Raw genomic sequence first — 11,878 nt, forward strand, 5'->3', positions numbered from 1 at the left:
GTTGTCTAGTCATCAAATCAATCAATAATTAAAGTAATTATACATAATTGTAAACACAAATCATATCTCAACTATCACCACGTAGACGGAAGATGAATTTCTTTCAAGATATAGTATCCAAGTGTCAGTGAAAAGGTCGGTAGGTTGCAGCTGCAAGTCTTGGTGTTTTTTCACATTTTTGGTCTTGTATGTCAATTGCAAGTTCTTGTTCTACTCCTTAAGCAGGTCAAAACACACAGCTAGCTTGTCTACGCATTATAAGTGTAGACTGTCGACAGTCCCTTGTGCTTTTTCTGTCTGTCATTGGTGTTGTCTCTCGAACATACGACGGTGGAGGGAATCACGACCTCCGGCGCTTCGCTTGCGACTCCCCCCCATCGTCGTATGTGCGAGAGACTACACCAATAAGAGTCAGAAAAGGCGCGAGGGACTGTCGACAGTCTACTACAAGTGTAGAATACACTGTTATTGTTTACATTTGGATTCTAGTCCTGACCAGAATTCACGTGTCAACAACAACAGTGCAGTTTACGTGTAAATGTACCTCCTGAATTGACAAGCTGAATACTGTGTATCTCAACACGTTTTAGGAGTGGAACAAGAAAGTGTAGTTGTCATTAAAACAAAAGACGGTTGAAAATAATCAAAACTTAAAGCTTCCGGCCCTTCCATCTTCAAAAGTGAAAAAAGACATCAGTATATTTATTATCCTCCAAAAGACAACAACATATAAGGAATTCTAATGTAAATGAAATCTTGAAGTTATTGGAGCGTGGGCTGGTGGTTGTAAATTTTTAGTTTGTCTCTGTGGGTTTAGGTTAGGACATTTTTGTGTATTTTACAGCTACAATGAGTATACATTTGAACTAGTTTCAGTAAACATGACTGGATTTGAACTGTTCATGTTGGAGTTGGAGTAACTACGAACTATGCAAACGTCTTGCTCTAACTCTGCTAATTTCACAAAAATAATCTCTGTAATATCGATTTTATCGAATTGTCGTGTGATCTGAACATCTCTCCACTAACCTTGGCACTTCTAAGATGGCAAATCATCGCTGGAATAAAATAAAGGGTTTTGCAGTGCGATGAAAATCTGGTCATTTATCCAACATTAGGCCACAGTTCATTTATCGTTCATACGTATGGTCGAATTGGCAAAATTAATATTGTCAATCAAATACAGCCATTTCATATTTTATTCAGCTCCGGGGATTTTCGTTTGAATGCTAGCGACGGTGCACTTGGTATTACAGCTTCCGCATTTGTACTCATCGCGTTCTGCTTTCTTTAGGCAAATGAAGCAAAACTTCTGACCACAGGGGCAAATCATCTGTTTGCAGGCTATTTCATGTTCTATGAGACAGCCACAAGTCGGACAGGCACGGCGGGAAGGACACAATACCCCAATGACTTCCTTCTTTGGACATTCTCTCAATATCTTCAGCCGTGGGTCTTCACCATTACATGCAGTGTTGCCGCAGTTGGTGGTGTTGTTGGTTCTCCAATCATGAAGACAACACCAGCAAAACTCAAACAACGTTCCTCCATTTTCGTGGGTGCAGAGAGGACATATAACGCGTCTGCTCTTCCGATCCTCTCGTTCGCAATGAGACTTACACTGAGGACATTCCTGTTAAGCCAAGATTAGCTGTCCTGTACATTTGCAGTTAAAATGAGGATGCTTATACATGTACTTCATGCACGGTCCCTCCACAATGTGGAGGGACCGTGCTTCATGAGAGCCTTGGCAGCGATATCCAAAAGGTTAAATCCGTGTACGTCTTGAGCGGATTTCTGCGTCGCCTTACAGTACTTATTAATAAAGTCCCATTTTCCTTGTGAGGAAATAAGAAAAAATTAAATAGCCAAGAGTCGGAAGATTTTCAACACTTTTCACGAGAACCATTTAAGGGAAGAGGGAATATTTCTGTTTTGATAGTATTTTTAGAGTTAAGTGGTCGTAAAGCAATCTCTCCCTTCACAGCCTGAAACTCTGGAATGAACTATAACATCTTTGGAGGCGTGTCAATACAGTGGGCAAAGCTAAAAATGGTCTAACAGATCGTTGCTTTGTATGACTGTAAACCGAAAAAAGCGTGGAATTCTTGGGAAATACGTCATACTCTCTCGACGCCGGATTACAAATTTACACAGTTTCAAAGGAAGGAAAGGAAAATCCAAGCCAGTCTCCTGACCTCTCTCCCCTCCGAAGACAATGGTATGTCTCTGAAACTGTGTCAATAGCAGAAACGCATGACGGTGGCGGTCAGAGGAGAGTTTGGCATTTGGAGAGGGGAAGTGGGGAGATTTCTTTGCGGCGAGTGAGGAGAGAGGAACTTATCTATCAGAAAGAGGCATAAATTTTCAAATCGTAGAGGGAGGGCAGTTACGAATATCTATTATTTTACCTTATTTTACTTTATTTTACCTTCAACATATTAATTATATTCATAATACGTGAGAATAGCATATTTACATTTAAATTTACCTACGGTTACAATTTCTGAAAATCGGCTGGATGGCTGCCGCTTAGAGTATCAAAGCAATGAGTTTAGATATAATTTCCATGGATAACATAGACCACGGATTAACATATGTCATTTGGTACTTTCAAGAGTGCAGTTTCTGTACTTTGATATTTACTGTATGCATATAGGATTGAGTTTCCTAAGTTTTCAATGAGGTTGCCAGTTGCAGCGACGATTTTCTCGAGTACTTTTGAAACAAATTGTACGTTAGAACCTGTTTACTGCTTCAAAAATACACTAGTGTGAATAGACAGGTTGATTTTGTCTGTGATGAAGTAGTGGATCAGGAGACTTTGTAACTCAACCAGTGGGGTTTGAATTGGATCGACGAAGAATGGTTTTGTTGTGACTGTGACTTTAATTTCTGGCCTTTTCCTCGCCAACAAATCTAACAACTTTGAACGAATTACCAATGTCGTCGACTTGACGACATAGAAAATTGGCTTTTTATCATCAACACCGAAGTAAAGTGGAAGCAGAAATAATTTTTGAGCATTTTATTCATCGAGATGACTTACTTTGTGTCAATTTTCATTCCAGAAACGTTGAATCACATTCCTTTTATACATGAACTCATCACACCAAAAACAACCAATAACAATAAATCGTTTTGCTGTAATACAGTTGAGTGTCTTATCTTGGAAATGCTTTTAACTACAATGCGTCTTCACAAAATTGCAATTCACAATGTTGAAAAAAGAACAACTGTTTATTGATATCATGAAAAGTGGTAGGACTTGCTTAGCAATTACCTAATACATAGCGATCTCCTTTCCCTAAATAGATAGTTGACGCTTAGATGAAGTTGAGAAATACAGTGGCGTACCAGAAATCCTTCGAATAAAAAATAACAACTAGTTAAACAAAATATATTTCGAAAACATTAACAGGGTCAGCATAATAAGTTGATTGCAAGATATGTAAACACATCCCACAAGTTTGTTGTCTAGTCATCAAATCAATCAACAATTAAAGTAATTATACATAATTGTAAACACAAATCATATCTCAACTATCATCACGTAAACGGAAGATGAATTTCTTTCAAGATATAGTATCCAAGTGTCAGTGAAAGGGTCGGTAGGTTGCAGCTGCAAGTCTTGGTGTTTTTTCACATTTTTGGTCTTGTATGTCAATTGCAAGTTCTTGTACTACTCCTTAAGCAGGTCAAAACACACAGCTAGCTTGTCTACGCATTATAAGTGTAGACTGTCGACAGTCCCTTGTGCCTTTTCTGTCTCTCATTGGTGTTGTCTCTCGCACATACGACGGTGGAGGGAATCACGGCCTCCGGCGCTTCGCTTGCGACCCCCCCCCCCAATCGTCGTATGTGCGATCGATACTACACCAATAAGTGACAGAAAAGGCGCGAGGGACTGTCGACAGTCTACTATAAGTGTAGAATACACTGTTATTGTTTACATTTGGATTCTAGTCCTGACAAGAATTCACGTGTCAACAACAACTGGATTTGAACTGTTCATGTTGGAGTTGGAGTAACTACGAACTATGCAAACGTCTTGCTCTAACTCTGCTAATTTCACAAAAAATAATCTCTGTAATATCGATTTTATCGAATTGTCGTGTAATCTGAACATCTCTCCAAGACCTTGGCACTTCTAAGATGGCAAATCATCGCTGGAATAAAATAAAGGGTTTTGCAGTGCGATGAAAATCTGGTCATTTATCCAACATTAGGCCACAGTTCATTTATCGTTCATACGTATGGTCGAATTGGCAAAATTAATATTGTCAATCAAATACAGCCATTTCATATTTTATTCAGCTCCGGGGATTTTCGTTTGAATGCTAGCGACGGTGCACTTGGTATTACAGCTTCCGCATTTGTACTCATCGCGTTCTGCTTTCTTCAGGCAAATGAAGCAAAACTTCTGACCACAAGGGCAAATCATCTGTTTGCAGGCTATTTCATGTTCTATGAGACAGCCACAAGTCGGACAGGCACGGCGGGAAGGACACAATACCCCAATGACTTCCTTCTTTGGACATTCTCTCAATATCTTCAGTCGTGGGTCTTCACCATTACATGCAGTGTTGCCGCAGTTGGTGGTGTTGTTGGTTCTCCAAACATGAAGACAACACCAGCAAAACTCAAACAACGTTCCTCCATTTTCGTGGGTGCAGAGAGGACATATAACGCGTCTGCTCTTCCGATCCTCTCGTTCGCAATGAGACTTACACTGAGGACATTCCTGTATTTCTTTAGCCTTACGAAGGTAATTGTTGGTGATTTTCATCTCAAATTCCTTCTTTTCTGCTTCAGTGAGGACTGCAAGGCGTCGCACATCCGCGTAATGCCACTCTTTACCGCAGCACACATTGTCATTGGAATCAAGGCCTATATATGGACACAAGAAACGAAATTTACCAGAACTCAGCAGACTTCTGCAATACTCTGTCAGGGACTCTGGACAAATGGGATGGCCGCATGGCATCTTTGCTCTTTTGTTTTCTGAGTCATCGTCCCCAGTAATCATGTCGGGGGCGTCAGTGAGCTCAACGCTGTCATCAAGCTGTTTAGCTCCCTCGTCAGAACCACCCTTCAAAAGGAGCAGCACGTACAAATTTGAATTGTTTTCGATGTTGTAGTCAGTGAGATGCATCCCTTTGCCATACTCCAGCTGTTTTCCAACGTAGAGGATTCTCTGTGTTTCAGCTGGAATTTCATTCCACTCGCTGATCATTCTGATCAAATCATCCACAGTTGCATCCTAAATAAATAAATAAATAAATAAATAAATAAATAAATAAATAAATAAATAAATAAATAAATAAATAAACATTCTCACTCGAGGGATTGAGCCTATTGCCCCCTGACACATTTTCCCCTCGGTCAAAAGAAAACGGAAATTATTAGTTCAATATATGATCCTTTCTTTGAAGGGGCGGAGGTGGCGGAGCGCCGGAGCGCCTGCACATAGTTGGATCTTTCAGGATAAGGCTGCGTTCACAAATAACGACTGGATGGGAGGGGGGGGGGGGGCTGGAGGAATCTCGATTGAAATCTTTTTCTTTCAGATCCCCCTAAGTACCCTAAAAAATTTTAAATGCCCCCCTCTCTATGGTCAAAATTTTTCAAGTCCCCCCCAACTATCACAGGCCCGCATATTTGTAAAGGATGTGAGCGCAGAAAAAATAAACATGTATTGCGCCGTTCTGCTCATAGGTGTTCAACACTACCTGTATTAGCACTTTCTATAGTCATGCATCAGTGATTTTTTTAGATTTATTGGTCTAAAAGCCAACTTGAGTTAATCCAACTCTGGCCAGGTCAATTGCTCCTGCAGAAGAGCACCCAAAATGACAATCATGAGAGAGTAGGCAAATTGTGAATTCTGGCTAATTGCCATATTGCACAGTGACCTACCAAAAATTTGTTTCAAAACTACAAGACATATATGAATTAGATGCTACTCAAAATTGACAATACTGGAAGGTTAAAATATTCCATCAAATAAATGTTTCAATCTCTGAAATTCTGGGTGTAATAATTGCAAATTTGGTTAAAAAATAAATCACTCCATTTGGTCACATATTTTTTCTGTTAGTCTTTACTGTTCAAAGTTTTACTTCTGTGTCATTTTATAACAAGAATTTGAAAATTTAGAAAATCAAGCATGGTGACCCCATCTTTTTTCTTCAATATTTGATTATTCTCATATGCCAGAATTCAAAAATTTATACGTGTTCTTCCATGTGTTGCTCTCTGGCCTGATCTTGTGTACAAGTATGTTTCACTGTCATGAGCATCATTTGACCCAAACTCTTCTTCAACTACCATGTACATCAGAGTCAGAGCTATCTCTGTCACTGTTCAGGTATGCAGTGACAGTGACACTGCAGTAGCAGAGCATTAATGATAATGACACTACCCATAGGCAGTAGCTGTATTAACTTTGATAATTTTGGCAATATTTTTGTTCAGTTTTACAACTGTGTTCTTGTTGTACTCCCTACAGCATGTTGAATTGTCTAGTATTCAGCTTGCTATCACAGCCTATGTATGTGTACCATGCATTTGTATCACTGACAACTGACTGTCAGTCTGGACTCCAATTAAATTATCACCAAATACATATTTATATTTATATATACAGGCTTTGTCGACAAACTAAATAATGTGTGTTTGAGCATGCTGTAGGGAGATAGCAAGAAACTATAGTTGTTATATTGCATAGAAATATTGCAGAAATCATTAACAGTTGCAGCTTCTGCCCTGTTACTTGGCTCAAGTTTGTGTTTTTTACGACAAATCACACATGTTTAGATTTTTTCGAGATAAAAGTCATGAAATGTGACAAAATGGTTCTAGATTTTGTTAAATTATTACTAACATTACAACATTTTGATGACATAAAAATGGTATTCATATTTCATTGAATCATCTACGAAAACTTGAAATTGGAAAATGTAAACCGCAAAAGGGAACCAAAAATTTTCAAGTGCCCCCTACAGGTAGAGCAAAATTTTCAAGTCCCCCCTCTACTACCCCACAAAATTTTCGAATCCCCCCTGTATTCCTTCAGCCCCCCCCCAACTGTTTTTTTTTGTGAACGCAGCCTTTAAATCCGAAGCCATAAACGAGATCATCGGCCCTGAAAACTAGTTTTTATTCTGACCACGAAAATTTAACTGAGTGTTGTCTCCTCGGGCACTTGATTCCATAACGATCTCCCGGCCGAATAAATATCGTTCAGCTGGCGATGATTTTTGCATTTTTCACTAGGATAAAAACGCCATGGCTGGCGGTCGTGGCCATGGTCACAACTGTAAGCTTTAGTTGTTGTGTTTGTCGTGTTTACATTTTTAATCAAATGTAAAAACAGGCAAACAAAATGACAAAACGAAATATAAATGTAAACATAATAAAAATAATAATGGCAAAAATATAAAAGAGAATGAAATTAAAAATACGAATAATATGAGAACATAAGACAATCGATTAAAATGTAAACACAACGAAAAATAACATCAAAAATGAAATAATTTTAACACAACTTAGCACTAATCTCATGCCATAGACGATACGTCTGACAGTGCTGCAAAATGGTAGTTTTTCATGTTATTTTCAACATCTCAAGACACAGTCGCCACGTCAACATTTTCTAAACATAGGGCCAATGTCCCTGAAGCTACTATAGACATGGATACAAAATTAAGTATTTCCTGACTGTATGAAATTATCTCACTAAGGTCATCCTAGGGACCTCTAAACCTAATATTAAAGCTGTCTGACCAGCGGTTTTGAAAAAGCAAGCGACCCAACAGTCGACAGAGCTCTGCTGTGTTATGTAGAGAATAACTTTTTGTGACACATGTATTGATGAAGAAGGTAGATATCTTTGATTGCTCATTTCAGGATGGCCTGACCAAAAATGGAAAATTAGCTGCAAAAATATAATATTGAAGATTTCATCATAATTTCAATTTATTACATTAAGATAAAGCCTAGGAACCTGTATACCAAATATCAAATCTATCAGATCAATAATTTTTGAGAAACAAATATTTTGACCAAAACTGGCAAAAATTGACCCAAAAATACAAAAATTGAAGATTTCATCAAATTTCAATATATCACACTAAGACAACCCCTAGGAACCTGTATACCAAATATCAAAGGCATCAGACGAGTAGTTTTTGAGAAACACATTTTTTGACCAAATATGGCAAAAATTTCACCAAAAATACAAAAATTGAAGATTTCATCATATATTCAATATATCATATTTAGTTCATCTGTAGGAACCTGTATACCAAATATCAAAGACGTCAGACGAGCAATTGCGATGAAATAAAGTTTTGACCAAAAATGACAAAAAATCTTTAAAAATACAGATTTGCATATTTCATCACAATTTGAACAAATCTAAGTTGGGTTATCCCTAGAGACCTGTATATCAAATAACAAAGCTTTCTGACCAGCGGTTATGAAGAAGATTTTTTACCAAAAACGCCTTTTTGCGCTAATTTACATATTTTCAACAATATCAAAAAATTAACAAATATTGTTTCTCATAATCATATTTTTCATCTACACAAATATCAAATCAGTAAGTACTGCGGTTCTCAAGACATTTGAGTGGACGGACGCCTCACAAACGGACATACATACATACATACATACATACATATACGTACGTACGTACATACATACATACATACATACATACATACATACATACATACATACATACAGACAGACAGACAGACAGACAGACAGACTGACGACGGACGCCGGACGGATACCCATCCCAATAGCTTCTATAGACTATTGTCAAAAGTAGCTAAAAATGGAACGGAAGAGAGCTAGTGTGTCAAACCTGTTACCGAGACAATGAAACTGAAAAATAGGTCGTTTGGACTTGTTGCCATGACTAGTGACTGTCATCATGCCGAATGTGATGTAGTGGGGACACAGAGGAAGACCACAGGTGCTTGCGGCGTTGCTTGGATAGTCGATCGAAGACCCAGTCCGGGATCGAAGTTTGAGGCCGAAGGCCGAACTTTGGTTGTACTAATACTACCGAGGTTCGGCCTTCGGCTTCACACTTCGATCCCGGGCCTTTTTTCGACCTTCCAAGCAACGCTGCAAGCACTTGTCAAGAAGACTGGCTTTGTGCACCTTGCCTAGAATTTTCACTTGTATCAAGGCAAGTCCTAAATTGTCAACATGTAGCAGCCATTTGCCCCATCAATGGGTATTTGACATGTTTGTCGCCCGTGGGTGGGGAATGTGACATTGTTTGGAAAAATGTAAAATTCCTCTAACACTGATAGGGGCATAAATCACGCGGTAGATAACAAGTTTCAGTCTACAGTGATCAGAATGAAAGTGGAAGCATGTTTATAATGAAATAATCTGTCAAAACAACAACATCAAGAGTTGTAAATTGAATACAGTCACATAGAGCAAGGCTAAAATACTCAATCAAAACGATGTAAAGCTTTCAACACTGAGAAAGTTGAGAAAGGTAACACTCAATAGCGTGTTTCATTTTCGGCCCGAGCCGAGAAATCTTGCTTGTAGATATCGGTATCGATCTATCTCTTACACTTACCTTATGGATATTGATGATCTTCAGTTCATGTTTGAGGCCATAAATAAAGAGTTGCCATAGGTTACCCATGATGAAAATCAGAGAAAATTTGCCGGCTGGTAAAAATGAGAATAGAGCGCAACACTTCTCCCGTCTAAAGATCTTACAAATACCATAGACTTGTTTACAGCAAGCTTTTATATAGCGTGTACGAAACACGGGGTTTCCCCCCGGGGCATTTCTGATGATTCAGCTGAAATGATGATGATTCAGCTGAAAAAGAAGTTGTATTGAGGCCTGAATGGAGTTGTGTAGAATGGTTTTCGCCTCTTATCATTGTAACATATTGATTGCACTTTTCTCCACAGCCTTTTCACATTTCACTTCTCAATTGCACTTTTACATGGAGCAATACAGCGTTGTGCGAATTATTTCACAGTTTGTCCTTTACGATATGATAATAATATGAACGCTCAACCGTAACGAAATCAGTATCTGCTGACTGAGGTGGAAGAAAAAAAAACCGCTCTGAATTTAGAGTCCATTGTCTGATATGGCATCGAGTTCAACTGCTATTCAGTCTGAAGCTGCATTGAGGGCGCACACTTATAATGTCAGCGTGAAATCACTTCTATTTATAGACGCATACGACAATACGACAAACAAAACGCTTTATATGCAGGCACCGTGTGACTTGAACGGATCATGCAGGTAAATCCTTAGTCATCGAATATTGCGTCGTTGCTGTGAGAGACAGAAGGTAACATGGGTCTTCTTGCACTCCTTTTAATTGTAGCTGTAAAAGGTATTAAAGGTAGCTTTCCACATTTACAGGGGTTTTTTATGTCGAAAACACGTAAATTTGTATTTTCCCTTAAAAGTATTCCTGTAATATTGATCTTCAAGTGTGAAGAATATCATGGTCTGAAAGTTTCTGTTTCTGGCTCAAATTTTGCGATAAAATTTACAAGAGGAACAGATGCATGTTTTTGCGTTTTGAGACTACCGCTAAGTCTTGATTGGCAAGGGATTAAGCTAAGCGGCAGCGCCACTGTATTGTCGCCTGCACTTGGACAACATCCGCTGTGAAAATCCCATTGACATCTACATGTACCGTAACTGCGTGTGTCAAGATCATCGTCACTGATCGTGTGTATGCGTAGCGATCAGGCGCAGAACGGTGGATCGTACGTTTTTTGCTTACGTGTTCACACACGTGAGCATATGTCGCAGCGATGTCTGTCTGTCTGTCTGTCTGTCTGTCTGTCTGTCTGTCTGTCTGTCTGTTGGTCCAATATCTCAAAAACGGCTGATCAGATCAGAATCAAATCTGGTACATAGATTTAGTTAGCAAATGGCAAGAACTGATTAGTTTTTGGTGGGTGTGGCTTGCTTACTTTTTGCTCATTTGCATAATTAATGATTTTAGAAAAAACGGCTATACATTGAGAATGACTGCACACAATTTGATGAGACTTGCTACAAATGTTGATCACATCAAGATATATTATCAGTCGGAACCATTTAGGGGTGACATGAAAGATAGTTGCTAATTTGCATATTTAATGAACTTTCTTAATTAGTGATATATATCTGATTTGACTCCATCAAAATTGACCAAACTTGGTATGTATATTGAAGATACTATGATTTAACATTATTGAAAGTCATTAAGCATTTTAACTTCAGCCAATTCCTAATTTGCATATTTAATGAACTTTTCTAATTAGGGATATATATCTGAATAGACTTGATCAAAATTGATGAAACTTGCTATGTACAATAAGCGACTGGTCAGTTTCTTCGGCCTGGGGGGGGGGGGGGCGGTGGATTTTTTTTTGCCGACGTCAAAAAGTGGCTGACCCCCCCTATTCCAAATTTTGAAAACAGGGTGACCCCCCCCCCCGCGCGCGACATAGGTAAAACAAAAGGTGGACATATATATATGTATATATATATATATATATATATATATATATATATAATATATATATATATATATATATTATATTTTACGTTTTACATATATTTTAAATAGTCATTCTATGTTTTAATGAAATTGTTGACATGTCAGTTGTAAGATAGGAATTTCAAAGTGTCAATCTTAAAGTTTGAATACAGTACATTTTGAATGAGCTGTATTTTGAATGAGCTGTGAATGTATTTCACACTTTCTATGCTTAACCAGATGTCCTGAACTGTTGTACAGAAATAGATGTCAATCATTAATATCAAAGAGGAAAAAGCAGTGAATCAAAAACTTTGATGGGTGTTAAGACTTGCCAA

General features: G+C 38.3%; 1 protein-coding gene across 1 annotated transcript; it reads right to left on the bottom strand.

Moving 5' to 3' along the window:
• Window positions 1–3,221: 3,221 nt before the first annotated feature.
• Window positions 3,222–10,007, bottom strand: LOC139134652 (uncharacterized). Its single transcript, XM_070701609.1, has 2 exons — window positions 9,614–10,007; window positions 3,222–5,263 (listed from the first exon to the last, which is right to left on the bottom strand). The coding sequence occupies exons 1-2, from the start codon at window positions 9,680–9,682 to the stop codon at window positions 4,310–4,312; spliced, it is 1,023 nt and encodes a 340-aa protein (XP_070557710.1). The 5' UTR covers window positions 9,683–10,007; the 3' UTR covers window positions 3,222–4,309.
• Window positions 10,008–11,878: the final 1,871 nt, after the last annotated feature.

This window comes from Ptychodera flava, chromosome 6, assembly GCF_041260155.1.
Source record: "Ptychodera flava strain L36383 chromosome 6, AS_Pfla_20210202, whole genome shotgun sequence".
Lineage (NCBI taxonomy): Eukaryota > Metazoa > Hemichordata > Enteropneusta > Ptychoderidae > Ptychodera > Ptychodera flava.

What these genes read in the sequence shown, in the direction of transcription:
- LOC139134652 (XM_070701609.1), bottom strand. Translation starts at nt 9,682, where the DNA reads ATGGGTAACCTATGGCAACTCTTTATTTATGGCCTCAAACATGAACTG. An exon ending in AGATCATCAATATCCATAAG is followed by an intron (nt 5,264 to 9,613) that starts GTAAGTGTAAGA and finishes TTATTTATTTAG; the next exon opens with GATGCAACTGTGGATGATTT.